The 27858-nt window shown below is 48.9% G+C and overlaps 9 protein-coding genes across 9 annotated transcripts; 4 read left to right on the top strand and 5 right to left on the bottom strand.

The window, feature by feature from the left end:
- Nucleotides 1–175: 175 nt before the first annotated feature.
- On the top strand, nt 176–2899 carry AO090003000609 (M28 family metallopeptidase; the record flags this gene model as incomplete). The annotated part of the gene is made up of 2 exons (XM_001819721.3): nt 176–2653; nt 2714–2899. The coding sequence occupies 2 exons, from the start codon at nt 176–178 to the stop codon at nt 2897–2899; spliced, it is 2664 nt and encodes an 887-aa protein (XP_001819773.1).
- A 960-nt stretch (nt 2900–3859) lies between these two features.
- AO090003000608 (DUF1765 domain-containing protein) lies at nt 3860–7388 on the bottom strand (the record flags this gene model as incomplete). The annotated part of the gene is made up of 3 exons (XM_023234960.1): nt 3860–4802; nt 4868–6506; nt 6542–7388. 3 exons carry the CDS (start codon nt 7386–7388, stop codon nt 3860–3862), a joined length of 3429 nt encoding a protein of 1142 aa, XP_023090027.1.
- Nucleotides 7389–10681: 3293 nt separating this feature from the next.
- On the bottom strand, nt 10682–11221 carry AO090003000607 (ATP synthase subunit H; the record flags this gene model as incomplete). Its single annotated transcript, XM_001819719.3, has 3 exons — nt 10682–10944; nt 11045–11126; nt 11198–11221. The coding sequence occupies 3 exons, from the start codon at nt 11219–11221 to the stop codon at nt 10682–10684; spliced, it is 369 nt and encodes a 122-aa protein (XP_001819771.3).
- A 908-nt stretch (nt 11222–12129) lies between these two features.
- AO090003000606 (transcription factor SUA7) lies at nt 12130–13182 on the top strand (the record flags this gene model as incomplete). Its single annotated transcript, XM_001819718.3, has 1 exon — nt 12130–13182. One exon carries the CDS (start codon nt 12130–12132, stop codon nt 13180–13182), a length of 1053 nt encoding a protein of 350 aa, XP_001819770.1.
- A 725-nt stretch (nt 13183–13907) lies between these two features.
- AO090003000605 (Aim21 family protein) lies at nt 13908–16854 on the bottom strand (the record flags this gene model as incomplete). The annotated part of the gene is made up of 2 exons (XM_001819717.3): nt 13908–15847; nt 15912–16854. The coding sequence occupies 2 exons, from the start codon at nt 16852–16854 to the stop codon at nt 13908–13910; spliced, it is 2883 nt and encodes a 960-aa protein (XP_001819769.1).
- A 6164-nt stretch (nt 16855–23018) lies between these two features.
- AO090003000604 (uncharacterized protein) lies at nt 23019–23971 on the top strand (the record flags this gene model as incomplete). The annotated part of the gene is made up of 2 exons (XM_001819716.3): nt 23019–23687; nt 23777–23971. The coding sequence occupies 2 exons, from the start codon at nt 23019–23021 to the stop codon at nt 23969–23971; spliced, it is 864 nt and encodes a 287-aa protein (XP_001819768.3).
- Nucleotides 23972–24164: 193 nt separating this feature from the next.
- On the bottom strand, nt 24165–25372 carry AO090003000603 (uncharacterized protein; the record flags this gene model as incomplete). Its single annotated transcript, XM_023234959.1, has 3 exons — nt 24165–25026; nt 25076–25172; nt 25249–25372. 3 exons carry the CDS (start codon nt 25370–25372, stop codon nt 24165–24167), a joined length of 1083 nt encoding a protein of 360 aa, XP_023090026.1.
- Nucleotides 25373–25531: 159 nt separating this feature from the next.
- AO090003000602 (hemolysin III family protein) lies at nt 25532–26488 on the top strand (the record flags this gene model as incomplete). Its single annotated transcript, XM_001819714.3, has 1 exon — nt 25532–26488. The coding sequence occupies one exon, from the start codon at nt 25532–25534 to the stop codon at nt 26486–26488; it is 957 nt and encodes a 318-aa protein (XP_001819766.3).
- Nucleotides 26489–26777: 289 nt separating this feature from the next.
- Nucleotides 26778–27233, bottom strand: AO090003000601 (uncharacterized protein; the record flags this gene model as incomplete). Its single annotated transcript, XM_023234958.1, has 2 exons — nt 26778–26808; nt 26878–27233. 2 exons carry the CDS (start codon nt 27231–27233, stop codon nt 26778–26780), a joined length of 387 nt encoding a protein of 128 aa, XP_023090025.1.
- Between the last annotated feature and the right edge of the window lie 625 nt (nt 27234–27858).

Here is a 27858-nt window from a genome sequence, read left to right as displayed (position 1 = left end):
CTTTATTCCCTTTCTCCTAAACTGTTTTTTCTTCCAGTCCTTCCTGCCTTCACTCCGATCTGGGAGCATGTTTGCGGCTATCACTCCTTTTTCATCCAGATCATGATCCCGCTTAGTCCGGTATCTGTGACTCGGTCCAACTCGCACGGCTCCCCGGAGCCCCAGATCTTCCACCATGGGCAACGACAGTAAGTTCGAATACGAAGCCCTCCCTATTCCCTCCTACGAAGAAGCCGTTGGTGCCCGCCCGAGCTCCTCCCGATCCAACCTCGGCCCCGAAGCGAACGACGAATCCGAGAGGCAAGGTCTACTTCACAATGTCGACGATGTCACTGCCCGCGAAAGTGCCAGGCCCAGGCCTCATGGATACCAGCCTCCTACGGTCGAATCTGTCCGAGATAGCCTGGATGGTCTCGACTCCACGGGCGCCGACTCGGAAAGGGGCTCACTTGAAGAGTTGCAACGGGAATTACATGAGATGGACGTGGAGGACGGCGATCAACAATCGTCCCAACGCTCTCGATTATTACGTTCTCGATTTTCGAAGCGAATCAGTAGTTTGACGCGATCCCTATCTGCCATTCATCTTCCTATACGCCGATTTCTGCCGAGTTTCCGCTTTACCATTGATCTTAATGGCGCTCGTACAAACATGAGAACACACGGATGCATGATCATGTTGCGCTTATTTGGGCTATTCTTAGTGGTTTTGGTCGTCTACATCTTCTTCGTGTCGGATCTTTTCAATATGAACTCGCGATTTATCATGGGCCAGTCTTATAGTGCGGCATCCGTGGAGAATTTCGTCCAGGGCCACGTTAATGAAACGAATATTGCGGAGAATTTGAAGAGAGTCACCAACTTTACTCATATGGCTGGTACCGAAGGAAGTTATGCGCTGGCGGAATGGGTGAAGCAGGAGTTTAAAATCGCAGGCCTGGATGATATTGAAATGGAGGAGTTCCAAGTGTACTTGAATTACCCCAGAGATGACGGGAGAAGAGTCGCTATTGTCGACCCTCCTGATCTCTTCTGGGAGGCTACACTCGAAGAAACGAACGAGGAAACGCCTGTGTTCCATGGGCATTCCAAAACAGGAAATGTCACTGGCCCTATTGTTTACGCCAATTACGGTTCTCGGGAAGACTTCCGGTACCTCGCTGATCAAGGAGTCACTGTAGAAGGCTCTATAGCACTCGTGAGGTATTACGGGTCCGAGTCAGATCGAGCTTTGAAGATCAAAGCTGCTGAACTGGCCGGCGCGGTGGGATGCATCATCTACTCTGATCCCTCTGAAGATGGCTTTGTTCGAGGACCAGCCTATCCGGATGGACGCTTTATGCCGGAAGATGGTGTCCAGAGAGGCGGCGTAAGCTTGATGTCATGGGTGGTGGGAGATGTTCTCTCCCCAGGTTTTGCATCCACACCGGATGAAAAGAAAAGACTTAAACCAGAGGAAAGCCAAGGATTGACCAGCATCCCTAGCTTACCCATCGCCTGGCGCGATGCTCAGAGGCTCTTGCAGGTTATCAAGGGCCATGGTTCTCAGGTGCCTGCCAAATGGGTCGGTGGTGTTCCCAATGTAGACCAATGGTGGACCGGAGACGGAACGTCCCCCAAAGTCAACCTCATGAACTTACAAGACGAGGAGGAAAGGCAGCCTATTTACAACGTTCTCGGGAGAATCATCGGTTTGGAACAACCGGAGAAGAAGATCATTGTTGGAAATCACCGAGATTCATGGTGTTTGGGAAGCGCGGACCCGGGCAGTGGCACCGCTGTTTTCCTCGAGGTTGTGCGAGTCTTTGGCGAGCTCCGTACCTTTGGCTGGCGTCCGCTCCGCACTATTGAATTTGTCAGCTGGGATGCAGAAGAATATAACCTGATTGGGTCCACAGAACATGTGGAGAAGGAATTGGAGGCACTTCGTGACAACGCCTATGCTTACATGAACGTTGATGTTGGCGTTAGCGGTAACGAGTTTGAAGCTTCGGGATGCCCGCTTTTTGAACGTGTTGTGACGCAGATTCTCGGACGCATATCGGACCCGGTAGCCAACGAAACTCTGAAAGAAATTTGGGAAAAGAAACAGAAGAAGCTCGGTCCCCTCGGCGCCGGAAGTGATTATGTGGCATTCCAAGATATTGCTGGAACCTCCAGTGTGGACTTCGGATTTGTTGGGGAGCCATATCCCTATCACAGTTGCTATGAGAACTGGGACTGGATGGTACGGTTCGGAGACCCCGGTTTCCAGTATCACAAAATTCTGGCTCAGTTCTGGGGATTGCTCATTCTTCAATTTGCTGATACTCCAGTCTTACCCTTTGATTTGGAAGTGTATGCCGATCACATTGCTTCATACGTTATCGATCTGGAAAAATATGCCAAGTCCCAGAACGTCCCGATTGCCCATGACGCTTCCAGTGGCAAGAGCAACCGTGAGGTCACTGTTACTTTTAAGCCTTTATATGATGCTGCCGCTAAGGTCAAGGATGATGCAGCGCAGTTCCAGCAGTGGGCCCGTGTTTGGCACGACACAGTGTTGGGCACTGGGGGTTTCGAAAACAATGTGATTGCGGCTCAACGGATGGATCATAATGCTCGAATGGCTCGTTTCGATACTCATCTGTTGGATGATAGGATAGATGGCGGCGTAAGGAGTTCTTAACTTGAAGTTTGGATTAACAGATGTAAGCTAACCATTTATCACCAGGTGCCTAATCGTACGCAGTTCAAACATGTCCTTTTCGCGCCTGAGCTATGGTCCGGATATGATGCGACATTTTTCCCTGCCATTCGAGACAGCATCGATTCGCGCAATTGGACCCTGACCCAGGAATGGGTTGACCGGGTTTCCGACATCCTGCGCACTGCAGGTGATAAACTCCTGCATGGCTGAACCTTGCAGCTTGCCTACTCTTTCTACCTTCGTTTTATCAACACATCTCAATTTCCGATATCCTTACCTCATCATTCGATACGAACGTCCACTAAATCTCTATCGCATCTAAACACTGCCTAGATCTCCTCCCGCTTGTTTCAGCGCCTTCTGTATATGTCTACCTGTGTTCCTGTCTTGCTTGTTTGTTAGCCTTTGTGGAGAAATGTAGCTCTAGGAGCCATTGTATCATCCGCCATCTCTCTACTGACCTTCATCAAACGGTCTTTTGTTTGGTCTAGTGGTACGTCCGGTAGGCATTTTGCTCCTTTCCGCACTATATATCCACCCATCCCTGCATAACTTCTCCCTTTGTTATTATCTTACTGTATGTATCTTTCTGGTCTGATGGGTGACCGTACAACTATCCCATCTGGTGTTTATTTACTGGCGAAAGGTCAGGCTTTTCCCTGACTCGGAGCATAGGAGTAGTGGGTCCAGGATCAATAAATGTTCAATTGCCCGCAACACCATCCAAGTGTTCCTGATATAAGAACCAATGCCTCTTAGGAGATGCTGGGCAGCAACCTATTACAGCGCCCTAGTCCAACATATCTTATTAGGGATTTTGACCGAGGCCTAAACAGGAATAAGGCACAAGGTTCAAACTTTGATATATGATTCCTCTTTTATTCCATGATTATAAATTCTAAAAGGGGCCCGCTACTATATACAAAAAAAAAAAAAAAAAAAAAAAGAACCCGATATCTCATAGATATATTACATAGGCAGTGTTGGTATACAACAGCTCCCATCACCCAGACAGCCGAACACCACGCTCTCGTTGAAAAAGACAGCACCTGGAAAAGCAAAACGTTTTTCGAAAGAATCAGCGGCGGGAAAGACAGAGACACGGCATATTTACATATTGCGCGGATCTCTTTGCCAGCATCGCTATTACGGCAGCCCTGCTGCACCGGCTCATTTTCTGAAGCTTTCAACGCCCAGCGTTGGGGTTTCGACCATTCGATCGCAGGGTACGCCCTCGTCGCGTCGCCGGGCGAAGAAACTGTCGCATTCCGAGACAATTTGGGCCCATTCGGCAAGTGCGCGGCCCACGTACTTGCTCGCAACAAGTGGGTGGCTTATTGCCGGCTCCGGGGCTGGTTTACTGGAACCCTTCCCGGATTCCGAGCCGGTGTTGGTGTTCTTTGAGGTCTCTGTCTCCTTGGCTGATGGTGAGCCCTCTCGGGCGTCATCGCTCCCAGCTTCTTCCTCGGAATCTATCTCAGATTCGTCGTCTGCGTCCGCAGATCTACGAAGCTGCAGGTGTAGCTGGGCTGCCACAGGCAGACAGGGAGTGAAGAGGCGCTTGTTTTTGCTGGGCCATTGGGGCCGGTCCATCCACTCCAATGAGAACTTGAAGGAGTAAGGCTGGTGTGCTGTCTTGGGTCGGGAGAGTTCTCCAGAACTATTATTTGACCGGGAAATCTCATCCATGCGTTTGTCGGCAGATGCAGCGCTATCAGACCCATTTATGTCTAATGACTCCTCCGAGCTACTTGCAGGCGATGCCTCGCCATTGGATTTCGAGGAAGAGCTACCGAACATGGCTTTCAAGAGATTCCATCTCTTTTTAGGCGGCTGCGTATCAGATGTAGACTCTGTTTTTGCGGAGCTGCCACTTATAGAGGCTGCGCTTTGCTCGGAGGGTGCCGCAGGGATGACGCGGTCGAATGAGACAAAAAGACTAGGTGGAGTGAAATGGTTGTCACACCGGATGATGATGATTCTGCGCCCGGGTGCTGGCGTACAGGGCGCTGAAGATAGCGGTACCGTAAGTTCCTTTTCAGCTTTTGCTTGAAATGTCAGGTAATATTCCCAAAGACTTTGTAATCGGCTCCCAAGCACTTCATAGATTGTTCTATAGCAGTTTAGTTAGTATTGTTCTCTTCTCACATCTATATTCCTGAGAGCTTATACACTTACGAGTCGAGTGGTGACGGGTCTCCGTTAAATCTACCCAATCTCCAACAAAGAAGACGATGAAAGTAGGCACGAACCATAGGACTCCAGTGACAGAAGTAATGGTAAAATAACGACTCTTTCAAAAGGAACCCTAGGCAGAGGTCTGCCTTCCTCTCTTCCGAAGCGGTCCATGTGCTCCAAATACAGAAGAGAAAGGAAAACACACGAACCTCAGTGAGAGAGTTATGGCTTTGCATCATCCGATCGCAAACTTCGAGCCAGAATTTCCAGTCAAACAAGTCCGACTTGACCGGCTGGGAATATCGTGTTATTATGGGAATGACTTCTTCAACGAAGTCACAAAGTAAAAAGCAGGCATTATGATCGAACAGCGAGGTCTTTCCAGCGGCAGTTTTCATAACCATAGCAAAAGACTCGGCATATAACAGACGGGCATGGTTTGGCTCAACGGAAGATTCAGAGAGAAAGTCGCGTAACAATATGATTAGACGGTTTTCGGCCATCGATCGATGGCTATTCGCAGCTCCCAAAGGAAGAGCCGAGACCGAAGCATCAGCGCCTTCGATGAAATCGTCGAATGTGATTGCGGCAGCAGTGTGTGAGTTTGTAGGCGCCTGGGGGACTGACTGTTTATAAAGTGTGTCCTCCAGAACGACAAGAAGTTGTGCGTGTATTGGCAATAAGCCTGGCGCCAAGACACGCTTGTCTTTATCGATTTCTGCAGGCAACGCATCAGCGTACAGGATGTGTATATATTTAACAAATACAAAAAACAAGTCGCTATCACGGCCACCCCACCGTGAAACCCAAGGGCTCTGCCACCGAATCTGAGCCGTGCTTAAAGGAACATCGGGCTTTCGGCGGAGATAGCGAACTAATGGCGTGTGGCCATGGAAGGATAACGAGCGAAGAGCCGCCGGGAAGTTTAGGGCCAGGTCCTGTGTGAATGCGCGCGCATTGCCACTGCCATCTACATTCGACTGGGTGAGAACCCGTCGGAAGATATTAGGCGGCGTGTTCCACAGCCGAACAAGAATGTCTGCCACTCCAGGGCAAAAGAAAAACGCGTAGGCACAAGCTTTTCCGCAAAAGGCCACCAAGCTAGCCGGAGCGTGTCTCATGGACATCCGCTCTACCACGAAAGCCATTTGAGATAGCAAATTTTGCGTGAAAATGTTCCTTATGTTGTGATGAATCGATTCGACGAGAAAATCTGAACTTCCAGACGAGCCCTCCGAACTCTCCGAGATCGAGGTTGAAGCATGCTGTAGAGGCTTCGGTGAATTCCCATCAGATGGCGGCGATGGAAAGGGGATCCTCCATTCAGGCCGAGTCATGATCCCGACAACAGCTTCTAGATACACCGGCCTGTCAGTGCCGGATATCGATTGATTATGTTTCCCATTGAGCATCTCCAACAATCCTATCCACCACTTGTTGAGGATATTAACTCGACGATCCAGGTCTTCCGGCCTCAATGACTTAAAAGACGGGTGAGAATGATTACGATTGAGGAAAGGTAGAAGTGAAGAGCGGATGACGTTGGCCTTCAAAGCACTGGACTTAGATTGAAATCTGAAATAGTTAGTCGCCTGGATCTGCGCGAGTTTCCACTTGACCAGCATCCCACCAACACTCACTTTTGAAAATCAGCCTCAAGGCCACGAAAAACACCCCAGAGTTCATCCTTCTTGCGCGCGAAGTCTATGCCGGCAGAAGCAACCGCTGTCTTGGGCATTGGGGGAAGGACCGGAGTTGTCACATTGAGCGACGATGTAAGCTTTTCCAACGAGTTCTTAGCCGTTAGCGTGAAAGGTGACGGAGTGTTACTATTGGGGGTCGTGGGACTATCCGCTTGGCTTTGTGTTACAACCGCTACCATCGGCAGCCGAGGTCGTTTGTTCAGGATTGTTCGCCTGCGCGTAGGGACAGCGGGATCGGACTCTGTTACTGTGTCCAGCGGAGTGAGACCCTTGGATTGCGACGCTGGCGAGCTTGACAGGGATTGCTCCTCCGCACGCAATGTCCGCCCCCTCGAGCCCTTAGCGGGCGGAGAGGGAGATCTACTAGGAGAGCTTGACTTCCACGGTTTGCGGGCGAGGTTGACCAATCTTCCGGACATGGAGCGGGCTTTAGAGGGGCGCGCCACAGGCTCTGGAGCCCTTGTTTCCGGGACTTTCGTCGTCTCTGGGGCTTTCGCGGGAGCTCCGGAGAGCTCCGTGCTGGCAGGATCGGTCACATCTTCGGTAGAAACACTAAATCGAGAGACCGTAATGGTCGATTTGTCCTTGTTCCGGAGTGAGGTTCGCCTTAGGATGTCTTTGCCCGCTGCGACATCCTCCTTGGACAGGGATGTGGAATCCTTCGGGTAGGTCAGGTCTGAGAAAGTCCTCCGGAGAGTGGGAGACGCGGATTCCGAAGCGACGAGGTCGGGAAGGTGGTTATAACTGGCGGAGTGGGGCAGCAAGACATGTTCACCATCTCGATGATTGTTTGGTGTCTCGAGAGAAAGAGGAGACATGGTCAAAAGTAACCAATGGTGACTATAGGTCCAAGACAAGGGAGAGTCCTGGAAAGATGCACATCTCCCCCAACCGGGAGCGGATCGTAATTGCTGTTAGCGAGGGAGACCAGCTCCTCCATATACTATAGGCCCACGTCGAAGGGTATCAGAGCATGTACGAGAGGGCGCCCATGAATTGCATCGAATATGGCGGTGTTGTCGCAACAGGATCGCAGTGCAGTAAATGTACAAGTCGGCGAGTAGGCAGAAGTACTATTGCAAGTGATCAGGTTCAACAAATGATGCGCAAGTTCCGCAAAGGGGTTGAAGTTGACAATTTCGCTGGAGATCCAGATTATAGAGTAGTATGGGTTCACAGTATATCCGACTAGGGTCCCTCGTTAGTCGATATTGCAACGAATGGAGAAGAGCGCGGGCGGTTGATCGACGGACGGTAGAATTTCCGAAAGTAGAGTTGGAGAAGAGCGGAGAATTGATTGGGGGAGGGGTGTTACGGTCTTTTTTTGGGTGGTATGAAAACGAATGACAGGGTTTGGCCACGCTTGTCGATTCTCCTCTTCTTTTTCTTGAATTTCTGATTGGAAAGGTAAAGGACAAGGTCAAGAAGAAGAAGAGAGAGAGAAAGGAAGGGAGGCAAACAAACCGACGAGGAGCGGAGGAGATAGGGAGCCGCAGGGAAAGATTTAATGGGGATTTTTTGGAATACTAATGGAACCATTTAATACTTACTGTCTAGTTTAGTTTCCACCTCCCGTACCGTTCGAATCCAGGGTCCGAGTTTCGTGCGAATATGAGGTAATATCTCTGGACACTTCTCTTTCACAGAATCTCGCTCCTTCGTCCATCTCTCTCTCTTGTTGATTTGATTTTATATTTGATATTTTGAGTTACTGTTGTCCATCATACATACATGTCCGAGTACGTATGCATCCACGTAGGTATGTACAGAAATGTACGGACAGGTATCGTTCAGGACAAACCTCGTCCTCTCATACTCCTTCCAGGTTGGGTATTTTTTCAGTACTCGGAATCTGAGCGACCCGACCCACGGTTTCACTAATAACCAAATCAAATCTTATTGACTGAATCTCGTTTAAAACTGGCAGTGCCCTTTTTTTCCTTTATTTTTAACCTTTTTTTGCCCTGTTTTTTTGACTTTCTGACCTTTGTTCTTCGCTCTTTGACTCTCGGTTTAATTTTCCATCACGATTGTGTTTACTAGTCGTGCCATGGATGATGGTCTAAGCCCCATCTGCAAGGCTGGAGGTAAATCATTGAATAGTCCAGCTTACTATCCATATATATAGATACCACTAACAGAACAAAACACACGATTATGAGTGGATGAATGAGATCTGACTCTCATGCTAGTATCTAAGAAAACAATTCAGCGGTAACATCATTTGAAAATAATTGGCAGGTTTCTTTCAATCTCCCGTATGGCCTGGGCAGCTAGAGGTATGTAGGTAGTACTGGTAGATACTGTACTGTACTGAACTGTACCTGAGGTATGTTACTGAATACATTACCACTGGGATTCGACATATCCCATCCATTTGCGCTTGCATGCACGTCCAGCGAAGACCTGCAGGTAACAATTGAGTTGGTCCGTCAGCCTTCTCTTGGAATTTTACGACAAAGCGACTCTTCAATGGAAAGGCAAAGAAATCGGACGAGGACAGCCTCTTTTCCGATTATGTATGCACTTGAAATGTCAAGGCCCCCTTTTCTTGAGTTAGCAGGGTGCGAATCCCACTTAGCATCATTGTTATACACAAGGTAAACGAAAAAAGGGGGGAGGAGATTAATGAAGTGACAACCCCATTATTCAATTTAATAAAAGTATTATGGTAATGGACACCGTCTTTGCCTTACCGAGTATCTTCTTCTGTCGCTTAAATTTCGGCTTTCTGAGCTATCATTCTTGTAGGTACATGACTGTACATGCATGTAGTATACAATGAGCACATGTATACTTACTTAAAAGAAACAGCAGATTAGGTACACTTTGTTCCCATAAATCTACTCATGTATAGCTGCCAAATCTTAAACAGAGCCACTAAAGTCAATGAAGGAAGAACTATTGAAGGATAAAAGGATTCTGAACAGCCTAGTGGCAAATCGCTTAGGATTCCTCCTGGAATGTTGTACAACTAATCACAGTTGGGCAACCTTCGGATGTCTCCCAGACGAGTGTCATTCTTTATGTCATTGTCCGACCAACAGCATATGGGAATCTGACGATCTCTCGGCGGCGCCGTCATCCTTTACTCCGGAAATCTTTTACTCGGACCCCGTAGATAGTCGAAGGACAGGGAAGTGTGGCCTCGATATCAACTAGTCCCACTTTCCATTGATCGACTATGCAGTGTGCACGCAATCTTAGCCCATCCATTTGGAGGATAGACTAACGAGCCACCGTTATCGTGTTCTGGGCAGTGGTTACGGATACACCTGTCCAGCGGATCGATTCAGACACTTAAAAAAGACGCACAGAGAAGGCTGGGGAAGGGCAATGGAGACTCTGGCGGTCTGACGTGATGCGATATGGAGCTGTCATATCTCCCTTCTACATCTAGGCAGAAAGTGTCCCTAACGCAGGACGCTCCACACTCAACGAAGTAGGTTTGTAACTCAATGGCGATATCTTGTTTTTCTTTCCGAACGTCGGACACGTTATCGATCGTTGTTTCCCCGGTGTGCTCGGCTTGTGTCCCCTGTATGGTAAAGGTAAATTTTATATATAGAATTAATAGGCAAGAAGCTCGAGTTTGACTGAGCTATAATCCACGGTCATGTGCTATACTGTCAGGTATGGCCCTTTATGGCTGGTGGACTTTTCATGAGTTGCGCAATTAGTTCATCATTGCAGGCTGTATCAGCATCTACCTGATTCAATTCCTGTTCGTAGTCGCCATTGCGTGTTCAACACGACGATTCGCAGTGCGTTATCAGTCAAACTTTTGAAGTTGCAGTTGGATACCTGCAAGTAACAATACCCCGGTCCCACGGGCGGCCTAGTATTCTAAGGCCAACATTTACACCGGTTCATCTCATCCAAAACAAAGTTAGAAAAAGGGTTACAAAAGACACAGAACGTCAAAGATGATATTGATAAATGCGGAAAATAGGACAATGCCGGTCGATTAAGAAAAGGAAAAATTCATATGCTCCAAGTAGGTTTAATTTACAAAGTTCACTCAGGACTCAACAACAGGAAGCATATTCTGTTCTCATCCCATTGCCCTTAGGCCCCGATTTTCCCAGACCTTGTCATAGAAACAATAAACCTAGTGGGCGGCGGGAGCCTCCTCATCCTCCTCGAACCAGCTCTCCTCAGCGGGAGCAGCCTCACCAGCGGCGGCCTGGCCCTCAACCTCAACTTCCTGGGTCTCGTAGGACTTCAATTCATTGGCAAGGTTGGCCTCCTCGGGGGACTTGGGGGCAGCGGGAACGCTGAACTTCTGGACGTGAGCTTCGGCGTCACCGGGCTTGACGGGAGTGGGCTTGAAAGCACGGAGTTCACGAAGGTAGAGGTCCTGAACGGGGTCGGCTATTACAGTGTCAGATTTTGGCTTGTGAGGGATGGCGATGGTATCTCGTCCGTCGTTTCACCGGATCGAAATGGCTAGTCAAAGATAGGGGTCACATACCCTGACGAACAGCGGAAGTCAGGAAAGTGCGGCGAGAAGCCGAAGAAACCTGTTGCCGAGAGACGCGGGCGAAGAGAGAGCGCTATGGAAGGGTCAACATCCTCCACTTAGGAGACAAGTGAGCGAATAGAAAGAGAATCGGTATGAACTTACAGAAGCTCTGAGAGACTGGGACATCATGGCGGCGGGGGAGGTGGTAAATGAGGGGAACCTGGGGTGGCTTGCGAAGACAGGTGATGGCTTTCGTCCGTGAATCCGATGTTGGAAGTTCGACGTTTCTTCGGGAGACATCGGCTTGGCAGCTGACTCAGCCGTGCGGCTCTTCCCAGCATCTAGTTACTGCCGACATCTTTTAGTCAGATACTCGTTTTGCCTCTTTATCTTTCTTTCTCTCTTCTTTCCAACCCCTCACGAAAGTCGCATCTCCGTCTTTCGTTCTACACGGCTCTCCCCCCTAGGAGCTCGGTACTCGACGTTGCTCTGCTCGTCTCGATCGAACGATCTCACTTGCAGCGGCTACCTGTCAGGTTCCACGACCCTCTTTCGTGAGACATCTCTCACGGAGACCTTGACTGGTTTATCGCGGTCGGACAAGCCTGGCTTCGAGGCTTTGAGAATTCTAGGACGCCAAAGCAGGAGATCTTTCTACTCGTTTGATAAATCCGCGAGGTTACTTTACTCTGGGGACTGTTGCAGAATCAGGAGTGGAGGGCTTCCTGGAAAGGTATAGCATTTAACTGAGAATCTGGTCCCTTTGAGATTTAGGAGTGATGGCTGTGGATTTTCAACAATATGTCCTAAATTTCATTTGGGTGCCTTCAAGCTAACGTGGTTACGAAGGCAGTGACGCAGAAACGTGGCTTGCATACTAGTCAGCGATTTGCGCCCCTGTCATTCTCTCCTTTTTATGGTACATTCGAAGTCGAGTGTTGCCTTGATCGTACTTTTGTCGGAATACAGCCGCCAACCTGTATTCACCATTCTTCGTTCGCTTTTGTGCTCGCAAACATAATCTTCCCATCTCTGCCAAAAAGTTAGCGAAACGCCGACGAGAACGTATCGAGTTCGCTATACAGTCTCGCAAAATGGCCACCGCTCCACCCCAAGCCAGACCTGAACCAGGTCAGTGGAAAAAGAATCTTTCGCATCATCTTATCTGTCCCGAATGCAAGGAAGTCCCGCCCAATCTAGAGTTTCCCGGGTCGCACGAAACTGTATGCGGGTCTTGTGGTTTAGTGCTCGCTGATCGGGAAATTGACATGCATTCTGAATGGCGTACTTTCTCCAACGACGATCAGAACAACGATGATCCATCTCGTGTCGGAGACGCTTCAAATCCCCTGCTTAACGGGGACCAACTGGAGACCCAAATCGCAAGTGGAGGCTCTGGCCGTGTTCGTGACCTGTATCGTGCTCAGAACAAGCAGTCGAGCGAGAAGGCGAACAAGTCTCTTCTGGCTGCTTACAAAGAGATCGGTGCTTTGTGCGATGGGTTCAGCATCCAGAAGAATGTCGCCGATACCGCCAAATATCTTTTCAAGATAGTCGATGATGCGAAGGCCTTCAAAGGGAAGTCCCAAGATGTGATCATTGCGGGTTGTATTTTCATCGCTTGCCGTCAGTGCAAGGTACCCCGTACCTTCACCGAAATCTTCGCTGTCACGAAAGTATCGAGAAAGGAAATTGGCCGAATCTACAAGGCGCTGGAGAAGTTTTTCACGGCACAAAACCTCGAAAGGAACAACGCCGTGGTGTCAAACGGTGGAGTCCCCGATCCCAACGACACATACACCGCAACAACTTCCACCAAACCCAGCGACCTGTGCAACCGTTTCTGCAATCTACTGGATTTGCCCTTCCAAGTTACCAGTGTATCTTCTGCACTTTCTGATCGTGTCACAACCATGGGAGACCTGGCTGGCCGATCTCCTCTGTCGATCGTTGCAGCTTGTATCTATATGGCCTCGTATCTGATGGGGCACGGCAAAACTGCCAAAGAAATCAGTCAGGTCGCCCATGTCAGCGACGGAACTATCCGCGGTGCCTACAAACAGCTTTACGCGGAGAGAGAGCGCCTGATTGACCCGGAATGGATCAAGGACGGAAAGGGCGACTTGAAGAACCTACCCGCCAGTTGAATTGGCCTTTTATCCTCTCCCCACATAGCGCTTGGGAGTGAAAAATTGCTTCCTATTAGATGATGCCAAGCCCCTAACAATACCATGATACCCAATCAAAGAAGAAATTTAATATAAGAACGGGAGGCAGAATGGAAAGAGACCAATCCCGTCCTACCCACTGCTCACCCTAATTGTTCTGCTATTCTGATGTGATTGGACACGTTCATACAATCGTGATGTTTCCTTTGATCCAAGTTGCAACTCCTAGTAGTATCAAAATTGCAAAACCGTGTTTGCCTGGTTTGCGTTAGGTATGTTACCTACCCTTACAGTGGCCCCTTTTTCCTCTGTTTTTCTCCCTGTCTTCTTCATATTCTGCTCAGCACTTGGTATTGATGTCACATGAGAGTACCCTTATATATAGCTTTTGTTTCCTGGCCAGGAAGAACACAAATGGGATAATTGATCGGGAACCTTGTGCATTGAATACTCAATATGTAATATCGTAGCTGGATGTATCACTACTATTATTAGCTCGGCGTAGATTGCCAATGAGATATACGAACTGTACTCGTTACCTAGGGCGGGATTACGTCCAATGAAGGACTTAGAGATTCTTGGTCAGTAAATTCTATGACTGCTACACCGTGACAGGCGGTAGTTTGTCCTTTACTGGCTGGTAAAAAGAATAAACAGGTAAACAACAAAGGCAACGCAAGACGACTATGCTTCAAGAACTTTCCTTAGTTACCCTCCGAGGGCCGCTTTCCGTCGGCTGTCGCAGCCGCAACTTCAGCAACATCCTCTACTCCTGATTCGGCTGATGGTGTGCTCGGCGTTTTATCAACATCAGTTTCCGCAGATATTGCCTCAGAGGATGCATCAGGTTCATCTCGCTTAGTCGTGGGTGCCACGACAGGTCCCTCACCATCGAGGGAGCTCGTTACCGTGTGAGCCGCTTCTGTGAATGTCGGTGGCTGGGTTTCAGATGGGGTTGAGTCGCTCGATGATACAGGATCCTCTTTGGGGGATACTGTTGGTTGAGGATCAGTCGACTCACCGGCAGTGTTCTTCGCTATCGGCGGAGCCATGGTGTTATGTTCTGACGATGTCGTGTCAAGAGCACCGACTTCGTTCTTATCCACCTGTTTTTCACTACCAACAACCAAGTTACCAGCCTCATTAACCTCCCAAACATTCCAAGTTTCAGTGATCCTGACTTCCGAGATTGTCGGCAACTTTGCAGCCACATTTTCAGCGGCCGGTCTCCTCCGTGCGGGCCCACGGGCCCTTCCCTTGCGAGCATCACTTAGAGGGGCTTTTTCTGCCGGAGGCTCCTCTGTTTTCTTCTCTTGTGGCTTCGGTGGTGCTTGAGGGCCCAGCTGCAGACGGGAATTTAGGTCTGACAAGAATCCTGCCTTCAAGGCAGCGATCTTGCTACCTCCCGGACGGGCCGGCACTGCTGGCTTCGGCTTGGCCGCGGCATCTTTTGGCTCTCCACCATTTCCAGGGAACACAGGCTTAGCCGGCCGGGTCGGGACTTGGGGCTTGGGACGGTCAGGAATTGAAGGTGGTTGTCGTTTTTCAGTGGGCGAGGTGACTGGCTTTGTAGAAGCATCTACTGGAGGGGCCTGTTGAGGACGCTTCTGGGGTCGAGCTGGAATGCTAGGCTTCGCTGGCACATCTGGGCTTTTAACCTCTTTCTCTTCTGCCGGCTCTACTGTAGTAACCAGTTTTTGGCTTTCCGGGGCATCTTCCCAGATGTCCCTGCTGGGAAACCGCTGCTTGACAATATCTGGGCGTGAAACAGACTTCTCATCGAGATACCCTTCTGATTGTAGAATCTGTGACGCAACCTTGTGTGGGTCAACGCGGTTAGCCTGACTTCTACGGAAGGACTCCTGCTCCGGAGTCTCAAAGTTTTCGTTCTTAGGAACATCCGGTGTAGACACTGTAGCGTGCAACTGCAAGCTATTCGGCGAATCCTCCCAAATGTCTTGACTAGGGAACCGGTGCTTGAGCATATCTGGTCGCTGTTTGAAGCGGTCGGTGGTCGAAAGAGTTTTTTTCTCTGCATCATCATCTTCCGGGAACAGAGGCTCATATTCTTCAACATCCTCAAGTGGGGTGTGTGTCTCTTCCCGCTCGTCGCGCGAATTGTACCTTGCCAGAGTTGGCAGACTGTTGCGGTGGCCCGCAGTTCTGCTGTTCGAGCGACTATGGTTGACGCTTGGGGTATGACTCCTATCGACTTCCATACTTTCCCTTCTGTCGAATGTTGGGGACACGGCGGGGTGCTGGAAAGCGGATTCTGGGCGCACTTCATCAGCTGCCAGAATAGGCTCATCTTCATCTACTTCACCCTCCCCATGCTTGCCAGAGAGTTCTTCGGGACCTGGAGTCTGAGCGAAGCCATCAGGATGGTGTAGATGATGGTATGGTTCGTCAACGTGTATCACCCCAGGTTCTTCTGACTTGTGAGCGGTATCTTCAGAGGCCGCAGCTTGTTGCTGGCCCTCAGTCTCGGCCGAAGGCACACTCTCCTTACGCAAAGGTGACTCAGCAACAAGGCGGGAGCCACGGCGCGATTCAGGCGGCGGTGATGATAGACGGTGAGTGTACTCATCAGCGGCAATGTAACCAACCTCCTCTTCTGGAGTTCCGATTACAGCAGGTGATGTGCCTAAGTTTACTCATTGATCAGCTAACGTTGCATAGTAAATTCCAATCCCATTTAAGTAACTCACCAAGTCCACTCCCGGTGACAGCAGAGCCCCGTACAATCTTGTTCAGATCATCACTACTCAACGCCCAATCTGGCCGTGGCGATCCAACTCCAGGGCCATATTGACCCTGCTCTTCCTTGACGTATTCTTCCGGGTGTTTTTCATACCAGGCTTTCTCGAACTTGTCATTAGTTTGTACGCCATGACCGTGAAGACCATAGCTTCCGGGCGGAAGAGAAGCGTCACGACCACTCCGAGTTCGGTTATGACTGCGGCCAGAGCGCTGGCCCGGGTTCTGTTCTAGATGGTATGGACTTGGGGAAGGGGCTTGTACATCACCCGCATTAGGGTACATTGGAACCCTAATCCCATGCTCATCGCCGTTCATAGATAGTCGGCGATCAATGGAAGTCGAAGAGTCCGCACGCGAGTAACTTGTTCGAGACTGTAACGAGCGAGTTGGTCGTTCATGGTCATCAGGAGCGGGGGATGATGTCCCACCAAGGCCTGCTGCTGCAGCCTGACGAGAATCCGTACGTGTGACGGCTTGCACCTTGGCTTTGGCGCTAGAAGAAGGTAGTGAAGGCCTTGGCGCATGGAGCTTCAGATCACTACCCACGTTGCGCATCTCTGCGGGAGTCGAATGGTGGTTCTCGCGATGACTATCGGAGATATCGTCCATGTTCAAAGCTTCGTATTCATTGCCTTCTTCACCAATTGAAGGTATCGTCACACTCGGAGGTCGCTGCGGCACATCCTGGGAAATTGTGCGACTCGAGCTCGAGCCATTGGGTGGCTCATTCAAGGGAGACGGGGCGTAGCTATCTCGAAGAGGAGACACGGAGCGATCAAAGCGATGAGTGGGACGTGGTGGGATCTTGGGCACGTCTGCGGGTGCAAGGCCCTGCTGGTTAGGGGACCTTGACGGTCGAGGCGGGATGACGGGTGGGGATTGTGTTGTCATGACGGATGGAACCTAGCAATCCGAGCAGGTGTGGACTAGAAGATACACTGCTGATAATGTTAGTTTCCTTCATGCCAGGTTGAGAAGGCTCCTCGGTCACATGGGCAGATTCGGGGGGGGAAGAGAGGGGCAATGCGGCGCAAGTGAAGCTACAGCTAGTAGGATAGCTTGTGCTGTACACAGGGTCAAGGTCATTTGAAGGGGGAGGGAAACGATTTTGTTACGAGCTCCCTGTCTCTCCAATTTGGTAGGATTTGAAGTGGGAGAAATCCTATTGGAAGGAGAAACCATCTTCGGAGCACCAGTCGTAATCAGAGATAGTGGTAGATAAGATCGGTGTATGCAAAGCTGATAGCATTCTTGGCCGATCCCCCCAAAAGTTTTGAAAATGGTCTTGCATTCTTCTGTAGATTGAGGCAAGGATAATGCAATAGTTTGCTGCAATGAAAGAAAAATAAAGGGGGAAAAGCAGACAAAGGGGGATGAGCGAGTTTACTCACCAATGTTGCGACAAGAAGAAGCAAGCACGATGGGATTGTAGAGCTGCCTGATTATAAACGGACAATGAAGTAGAGGCAATTGAGTGGCCAAACGGAGTTAAGGATTTCCCAGTAAGAAATCCTTGTGGGAACGAAAGGTCAAGGATGAGAGTATGTACGATAGAAAATGACGATGAATGGAGAAGAATGGAGAAAAAGCAGTGCCAAAGGTTCCAAAGACGCAGCAGGAGCAGAGATGATGTATGACTACCAGTGACCTTTGCCGCAAAGTGGCCGTAAACCCAGTCTAACCACTTCCTTCCTGCCACGGCCCACCGCCCCATCGTGTGACGCTCTCTGACGCTATCAGACTGCTCCTTAAAATGGTACGGAAACCGTATGGTAACCGTTCACGGGCTGTGAGCCAACGAGCGTCAACCGTTGCAATTACAGACTCAGCTTTGCTTCCTCGTGAGGTTTAGTTGGTCCCGCTTGAAGTTCCTTTTTTCAGGTCGATTCAAGGGCTTTTCTCTTTTGATTTTGTGCTGACGTTGTATTTTTACTTTTTCGGATTGGATCCCCTTTTCTAATAAGAAGAGTTTGTTTGTCCTTTTTGCCTATTTGCAGAGTAAATGAAGGTACCATCGAGGTATCCATACTAGTTAAAGATAGGCATAGCCTTCATACTACCTAGTGATCTGCTGTACTCAGTAAATATCTTGTATAGGAGGACCTACCAGTGGCCAATAAAACAGGTAACATTCAGTGATACCTCCTTTGGGTCCGATTATTCCTGGAGTATCTACCAATGAGAACCGAAACTCTTGAGGGGAAGGGAGATGATGGATGCATGTCTGCAGCTGCCACCATAGATTCGTCTTTTTTCTTTTTCTTTTTCTTTTTTTTATCGGCCTTCTTCGTTGAGGCATTTCTTTTTGGGCTCTGATATGCATTGTTCCACCTAGATGCAAGTATGTACAGTACCTGGGTAGCAAATTAAGTAGTCCATGTTTTCAAATTAGTGTTTTCGATGGCTACAGTTACATGAGCATAAATTAGAAACTCTCGTGGAAGCCTTAAAAATCACTCATATTAGAGATTATCTGGATGATCCATGTTTTGACAGTACCAGAAAAACCGGTCTCTTCCATAAACATCCGATTAATACTGCGATCATGCTTTCATTCATTGTGAAAAATCCCTCTGCATTTAGAACGACTCCTTAACCCCCGACGGTTGTTCTTGGGCTAGACCATGGATCCACATCCAAGGTATTAATAGTCACCGCGCCACGACCCTGAGATGTGATCAGTGATACAGACCCAGTAATACTCTACCTTATCTCTGTACAGAGTAGTAACTTTAACTTGATTATAATTCCCCTTTCTGAGAGTGGTTGTAGTGCCCCTCCTGTGGCTGTGCGGCGTATCCGCACATGGTCTTATTCACAGGTCTTGATCGACTCCACGTACAAGGCCATACAAAGATGCATCTATTAGTTCTCTGTACGGAGTAACTAGTACTACGGCTTGCGGAATACAGTGGGTATATCGATGGTATCTGAGTCTGGCTGGCCGAGGCGGTGAGAGGGTCTTGACTCCCGCATTATCATTTACATCATGAACTACTTCCATATCACACCTTTTGATGGCATTCTCAGTACTGTGTAGTATCGTTTTGACTTGCATCAGTGGAGACTGAATTTGAAAGTAAGGCAAGGCATACATGCTGTTCTATCATTGTTAGACCTGACCCTGTCTGTACTCACGAGATACCTCAACGACACTGAAATCTAAAATCCACTATTCAGAGTTTTGTTCCTCATATGGTAGTCCTATTGCTCATCTAGAAAGGAGTTTTAGTTTTATTTTTTCACCGGGTCCACTGTGGGGATGCCTCCGTTACGCCTATGGGTCCACAATCAATAACTGCCAGCTTTCAGCCTTAATCTGGTCTCGTCATCCTGACCATATCTACTGTCTTATCTACTGTAATCTGGTAGAGGTTTCCCTCGGCTACGATAACCGCCACAGAGTGGGACTCCATGTACCAGCATCAAAGGAATACGACATCCAGTGTGTGGCCGATGGTGTGTCCTGGTATATTGTACGGCAACTAAGCTGTACCAGTAGCAGTTGCGGTATTCGCTTTCGTTGATTATTTTCTTGCGGCGTAATCGATTCAAAGTTAGACCGGCAGACCAAACTTTCAAATATATCATGCCTGCATCCAATTTTGAGGACTTGATAACTGAGCATAGGTACCTACACTGTATTCCTGAATACATAAATAAATCCGTCAACAGAATCCAGCCTCGTACCCTATAAAATCACCGTGATAAATACAATATAGCTCAGGTAGCCTAGACCCTAGCGACGCATCAACACGGACACGCAATACACCAGACGACCATATCAGAGTCCAACATTTCGATGGGAAAAGTCCAATCAAATCTTTAGCTGTTGGCGCAGCCCCTCGGGAACCTGCTCAACAGGAACAATCATCTGCCTCTGCAGTAGCAGAAATCTGCCTCGAACGATCTATTTTCTTTACTGCGAGACGAAAGGTGACCTTCCTACCCTCCTTTCCAGGCTAGTTCGGTCTTCAAAGCCTTATCCGCGTCAATGTCTATTCATTGAAGTATCTGATTATGATAATCGGGTCTTTGGGTCTGGTTTCACATGACCTTACCTTTGTTACCAACAATGGTCCACATTGCACTGTATTTGAACCAGGATATCTAACGACAACCTGCTTACGGAGTACCTACTAATACTAGTGATGTATGTACATTATTCCCTAGTACTACTCCACTAGTGATACTTGAGCTCCCCTGCCGCGGGGTAACGAAGTCTGACCCCTCCAGAAGGAGTAATAGCCATGACGTAGGAACGAATGTTCGAGACTCTATGTAGTGTTACTAGAAGTTACTCATAATGCTGATTCAACAAATGGCGGGGTATACGATTCGAGGAACCAAGGCAGGAGTCGGTAGTACGTGCAAGTAGCCTCCAGAGGAGAAAAACATTGGATTGTCGTGGGATGGATATGCTCCTTTGGGGTTGCCGCTGCATGAACCCAGATCACATGGCAGGTCACAAAACAAGTGTTGGCAGGGATGTCGAACAACAAACACATACAGCAAAACAACACACTCGCTGCAGTGGTTGATCCCTGCGCTATTGGGTGTAGTTTAGCACACCTACTACTAGTAATCTGTTGTTCTACATACTGCATGTGCTGCCAGTACCCACCTCATACTCATAACGATATTGTAGACTTAGTATACAATATATGTATGTTTTCTTGTTCTATTAGTGCACACATATTCAATTTCCCTGATCCGTTTATTTTCCATTTCTTTACTCGGTAAATCCATACGACTAGGCCATGTAACTTTCACCCTTCAAATAAATTCATTTTCATCACCAGGATGCTAAAAGGGTATTCTCGCTAGGTATACTGGTAAGGATACAGGACTCGTCTAAAGCTTGGTGTAAGGCAGACTGTTCAGCAGACATAATAGAGACAGGCAAAGAAAACAAAAAACAAGACCAGCACAAATCACCGCAGCAGGAAGACAATTGGACCAATCTCTTCCAAAACACTCACTCGCGCCTTGAACCTCAAGAAATTCGAGGGTGAATCTTTTTTTTTATCTTTTCCTTTTTACCCAAACCAACACAACATAATGATAATAGTACAAAATACCTGTTAGTAGCGTCGTCGGGGACGATATCAATTCGTGATCATGGCGCATTCAACACAGACATATACCTCATACTCTCTCGCGGTTCCATTTTGATTGTTCTTCTCTTCGGCCTGCTTTAATTACCTGTAAGGCATTGCCGTCAGCACCACAAGCGTTGCTTGTCGGCATGAGGAGCCAGACATACCTCAAGCCATAGCCCACAAGATTCCATGTTGACTTCTCCTAGACAATCATTTGCGCAAGCCCTTGGCCACCCAAGGTCTTACTTCCAACAAACTCCTGGCTCTTCAAGCCTGCCAAGGCATAAAAGAGACCGGCGAGAAGGAGGAGAACCGCTGCGGCGATCAAACTCGACGCACCGGAGACAAGACTGACCCATTGCAAGGCACTCATGACAACGTACATGGCAGCGCGCATCCAATTAGTGGTGAAACGTCGAATAAAGGTGTCGAACTTTTCGGAGGTAGGGCAAATTCTGAGCAGAAAAGGAACCTCGATGAAAACGAGGACGAATCCCGAAACACTGCGCATGTGAGCTTCTTCCACATTTGAGTTGTCTGGCGATGAATCTTACAGGCATAAGATGCTGAAGACGATGCGAACGGCGTTAAACGAAAAAATGTTGGCAATGCCGAGGGCGATGCATAGGACAATGCATACAACACCCGTCCTGGTTCGAAACAAGTCAGCATTTATTTCATAACAAGCTTGATCTGATGCTAAGAATGCCGTAGGGAACGATTCGCTGTCACTTCTGGTTTCCCATCGTCGCGGCTCAAACAAGTGCCAAGCACATCCGTTGGAAGGACCAGGCAGCCATTGTTTCCTTGGATTGCGCTTTGCGAAGGGAGCGAAATCAACTGAAGGGCGGTAGGGCACAGATGAGAAGTCAAAAAAGGTTACAAACCATTGTCCGTAGATACCTAAGTACGTAGTAGTTGTTAGCTATCTTTTCCGTTCCTTGCGATCGACAAGAAGTAAACACAAAGTGGGTTCATACTGAAGTTTCTCGAGCGGAATTCCTCAGCGAACGTCATGACGAAGGATGAAGAACAAAAACAGAGCGCGCAGATAGCTCGAAAAGCTTGTAGAAGTCACTTTAGGTTGAAAGGATAGTTGATTATCTGGTGTTAGGTTTGTAGAAACTCGTGGTCGCTGGAGTGTAAGCTGTGGCTAGTGGAGAGTTACTAGACATGTACTATGGGCCAACTTGCCAGATCAGGCCGATCACTTCACCGCCTATGGCAGAATTCAGGCACCATATCGATTCGCCCGTTTATCACCGATAGCTACTACTACTAACAATTAGTTCTCCCCAATGAGGTATTATTTGGGACTGTAACCAACACTTCCACCCAGGACCAAGCCGATCAAATAGGCTTTCGTGTTAGCTACTTTCAATCTTGGTTACTAGTACCCGGACACAGTGCAAACATGGATCCTACTAGTTCCAAACACAACCGCAATATTTCCAGATGTAAGAACAATCAATAAGTTGCAGCATCGACATTGCCGACTGACCTTCCCAGCATCACGGCCCCGTAGCTCTACCAAAGGCCCACTAGATGATCCAAATGAGTAAGCTACAGCAAGACGTTCAGCAGAAAACCATACTGATTTCATTCAGTCCACTGAATGCACAGGGTGCACTTCAGCCCCAGAATACAGCAGACGCTGGCGGCTACACTGGAGCTTCATTCACTGAATTAGATCCATTAGCACCGGATGACTTACCACAAACCTTGGGAAAAGATCTTTCGTTCCTTCTTCGGTACGACATTTATCATTCGCTCTCTCAGGTTGACATTCCGCATACCTTGCGGTCTGAGTTCATTGGCCTCACATCCGAAGAGTCGCTGTCTTCATGCCTCAGCAATCTTGAGAGGCTGCTGGCTGAAGGACACTTCCTCCTTGCAGCCTATCTTTCGGCAACGATCTTGACATCCTCTTTAATCTCGTCTAGTGACATAAAGATGATTTTCTCGCTTTTCTACACACGGTTAGCATGTCTCGAACTGTCTGGAAATACCATCATTGCAGCACAAGAATCAAAAGCACTAGAAGACCTAAGCTCCACCTTCTACTATGTGGATCAAGCCTCCGCTACGTCAGATGTAGAAAACGAAGAGAAGCATACAAATTACCCTCGTCATATTGTGCCGTGGCCGCTACGTGTTCTCGCTGTCAGGCTCCAGAGCATTGGGTTTGGTGATTCACGCAGGGGCATTGGAGGTCTATACGAAATTGGACTAGAAGCGCGGAGGGAGATCATGCGGCCAGACCTGAGTCCGGCGGAACGAAGTATATGGAAGGAGAGACTCTCAGACCTTGGAATTCGGAGTGTCAATGCATTGATTGAAATGGGTGATCTCAGTACCGCCAGAAGATCTCTGCACAATTTGCAAACATCAGGGTCGGATGAAACTAACAAGCTAAGAAAGGTGCTCCTTTTCCTTCTGATCGGCGACATTGATGCAGCGAAGCAGCTTTCTGGTGAATCAGACGAAACTGGAATTTCTATTTCCAAGCCACTTCTGAGCATGGCTGAAGGCCACTACGATGATGCAGTAACAGAATGGCAAGCTCTTCTAGAGAGCGGTTCAAAGGGGACCGATACGGCCATAATATCCCAAAACATGGCAGTATGTCTATTATACACAGGGCGGTCAAATGAGGTATTCTTGGCCTTAACTTGTTGGTACATTGGAAAAACGGCTAATAACAGTTACAGGCCCGTCAGGTTTTGGAGTCATTGGTGCATGGCGGACAGTCTTTTGGCGGTCTAATCTTTAACCTGTCAACCGTCTACGAGCTCTGTTCAGACAAGTCAGGGCAGTTGAAGGCCGGGCTTGTAGACCTTGTCGCCAAGGAACCTGCCACAGGACACACCAACTTGGATCGACCCAATGCAGATTTCAAACTGTGAAACGTAGGGAGCATTTATCGGCAAAGATCCGCAGGGCAGAATGGCGCTTACCGGATCAGTACGCCTAATATATTATCATTCGTCTATTCTTCTCTATCAGCATTGAAAACCAAACGCCATGCTTGCCAGCCTCAACGCAGTATAACGTTATGACACGAGAAATATAAGACATAAACTTCGTTATAGACAGTCATTACGCATTGCTCTTAGTCGATCCAAGAACTGATTGGGGTTTCGGTTTCGGCTTTCGGATGATAACTTTGTCACCCTCTTTCTGCCAGCCAAGCTTCTCTGTCTCTACCAGTCTATCCCACGTCCAGCGGCTATCTCCTGTGCAGCCTTCTGTGATCCATTGCACCCCAACATTGAGGTAAGCGCTACCAACAGCCTTGAGTGCATGTCTCCGAACTCGATCTTCGGCCCAGTTCATTAACACCCTAATGGAGGAGTCCACTTCTTTTCGGACCTGCCAGAATATGACCCAGTTATCATGCGCTAGGGCTGTTAACACACGGTCGATTGTGGGCGACTGAAACGCATATTCACGGCGCGCTTTGGCGCGCAGCTCGAAAGCAGCGACCAAGTCATCCTGTCGGCAGGCGTAATCAAGGATTAGGTACGAAATGAGGTCTCTCAATTCTGATTCGGGTAACGGGTGGGAGGGCGAGTGTAATTTCTCGAGTAGGTAGCGGAGAGAGGGGAAGTATGATGGAGGATGCTTGGCTTGGATGGATATTTTGACCGAGAAGACATGGACACGCTGGGAAAATGAGACTGGTATTGTGGACGCAGTGGCTAGAACCGCTTCGCGAAGCTTACGGAGGGAAAGGAGAAGGGTGGACAGTTCGGTTGATGCGGAAACAGTATTGATCTTGGTTTGCGTTTCTCTCGGTTGGGGAAGAGCCGCCGGGGGGTTCTTCGTGGCATCGCCGGATGCACTTGTGGGAAGAGATGACCACGCTGCATCCAAGTCTTCCGAGTGGCGGGCACAAAATGCCATGTATCGTTCGACGATTTTGGAGAAGTAGTCATTCTGGGCTTTATGGTCCAGCAATCTAGGAAAGTCAGTCCCACAAATGTGACGACCCCACTAGAATGGCATACTTGCGATCGCCTTTGGAAACGAATCCCACCATTTCTAGGGAATCCACCGCCACGGGCTTCAAGCGGCTCGCAGGCCTTTTCCCGCGCTGTGACATGGCTGTGCTGTTAGGTATATATGCAACGGGGAGTGAAATTGCGTCATGAAGCTATCGAGATAAAGTTGATAAACACACATGAAATGCGGGAAAGACCGGTGGGTGTTTGCTCGGTTTGTCCGGTTTCCCCAACGGGCTTTTCCATACTATCGGATCCATCGTTTCGGTCCATCCCAACGTTTGCTTCAACCAACAACAACATTCCTTTTGGCTGGGGGGTTTTCTGTCTTTTTAACTAGCTAGGCGTGTCGTTTACTTCTTCATTTCTCTTGTGTACCTGGTTTTTAAATCCATCTTGAGCTTAATAATCTTTCCCCTACCATCTGATTCATCCGTTATTTCTGCGTCCTGCATGTGAAATATGCCGAGTCGTCAACGCCGCCCCACTGAGAAGGCTCAAGAGTCAAAAGCCAGTACGCCTGCAGCAATGGCAGCTACAGTCATGAAGCAGCCACCTCAGGTCCTCAAGAAGCTTCTGCACTGGGACGACTTACCTCATTGGCAGCGCGACAATCATCATATCCATAGTGGATATCGACCAGCCTCGTTCTCGTTCCTGGTCTCTTTCCAATCGTTGACATATATACACAATGAGACGGTTAATATATATACGCATCTATTGCCATCATTGCTAGCTATCCCCGCGGCAGTCTGGCTTCATCGCGCTCTAGCACCCCGCTATGAGACGGCTACCCGGGCTGACATCATTAGCTTCGCCTGCTTTTTCGTGGGAGCTGCTGTGTGTCTGGGGATGTCTGCGACGTACCATACCATTTCGAACCACTCGCCGACTGTCGCGCGCATAGGCAATGCCCTTGATTATGCTGGTATCGTAGCTCTGATTGTGGGCAGTTTTGTCCCTAGTGTATTCTATGGGTTCTACTGTGAGCCTGGGCTGCAACGGTTATATTGGACGATGATCTGCACCATTGGGATTGGCTGTGTGTTTGTTTCGATTATGCCCCAATTTCGGACTCCCCGGTGGCGACCATTTCGCGCCGCCATGTTTGTCGGCATGGGCCTATCAGCGGTGTTTCCCGTCATCCACGGGCTACGGATGTATGGTCTTGAACAGATGACGCGCCAGATAGGGCTCGGGTGGCTGCTACTTCAGGGATTCTTGTATATCCTGGGAGCTGGGATCTACGCCGCTCGGGTCCCCGAACGTCTGCGACCGGGCCAGTTCGATCTTTGGGGTAGTTCGCATCAGATCTTTCATGTGCTGGTGGTGTGTGCTGCTGTGGCTCATCTGACTGGGCTACTGAGGGCATTTGACTACAGACATAGTGGGATTGCTGAGAGCTGCTCCTGGAACTGACTGGGTGATTCGCCGAGGCAACCGCAGGATCACACGAGCAGCGACAGGTTACAGTTAACCAGGTAGCAATAATCCAATCCAATTCGATGTAATAGACGGGATGTGATGTGATGCTGACTGCTGGAGTGCAAAATACGAGAATGTGTCTAACCCACCCCCTTGCTGACTATCACGGCAGCTTAGCTTCCAAGGAAAATTGGAAGAGGGTTGGTTACGAAAAGGAATAGAATTTGGCGAGGACAGAATAAAAAGGGGGTGAAGAGGATTGTTGTCTCTGGGGGGAGGCCACTCACTGACCAGACAAGAAGGTTCCCGCAAGACTGCATGTTCACCGCTCACTTTCACCGGCAAACTAGACATCCATTATTTTGGCTCTATTTACAGCTCACATGGTGTGTGCTGGCCTGCATACGCTGAGCGCTTGCTCAACAGTAAATGCTATTTCACCATTGGGTGCTACGTCAGACAGAAGTGCTTCGCTCTGGCAAAGGCTGTTTTGGATGGATAAACTTCTTTGGCCTCGATGGCCCCACAGCTTTCTCCCCCAATGTTGCACCTGAGCTTGTTGCCAGACTCTGTGCTTGGAGGCCCAGAGCCAAGTGGCTACCGCTGACAGTCCCCTATAAGATCCATTGGTGGTGGCCAAGCATCTGGCATTTGCCTTTTCGGATCCGTAAGATTTGGGGTCATTTGGACCGCTGCGAGCGCCAGCCATCAGAGTGGCCACGCTGGTTGGCATCTCCATGCCAGTGTGGATCAGATGAAGTCGTTAGGTTTCACAACGGCTGACTTCATATGCGGTTCCCGTCAGTTCAAAAATCCTGATACGAATCTGGGCTTCCAACCATTCTCCTGGGATATATAGCAGTGTTTAGGCGATATTTGTCTGATATTGTCGTGGTTACTATTGTTAATTTTGGTCGAATGGCCCAGAGCTAAATATACTTGACGTTTTGCATTGTCAGCCACCGGTATAAAATCTTATAGTGATTGGGCTGCCGGAATACAATTTCACTGCGAACCCTCACCCACTTGATCGGGTAATAAATGCTTGTGGAATCCAACACACCCTCAGGCAATGGTGGGGATGGCCCCAAACTCCGGGCCGCCTGCGAGAATTGTCGACAATCCAAGGTCAAATGCAATCTAGGAGGAAAGAATACGTGCATCCGCTGTCTCCGGCATGGGTTGCAGTGTCGGTACCGGGTCGCCAATCGGTCTGGTAAGCCGAAGGGCAGCAAAAACCGAGCTACATTGAGGAAACTAGGACAGCTTCAGGAGACGTCAGCAGCTCAAGTCTCCGGGAGGAGCACGAAACGCAGGGCTCTCCAGGCCACCGAGCCACTATGTGCGGACCAAGAGCTGAATAA

This window comes from Aspergillus oryzae, chromosome 2, assembly GCF_000184455.2.
Source record: "Aspergillus oryzae RIB40 DNA, chromosome 2".
Classification (NCBI taxonomy): domain Eukaryota; kingdom Fungi; phylum Ascomycota; class Eurotiomycetes; order Eurotiales; family Aspergillaceae; genus Aspergillus; species Aspergillus oryzae.
This window is presented reverse-complemented; position numbering and strand designations above follow the sequence as displayed.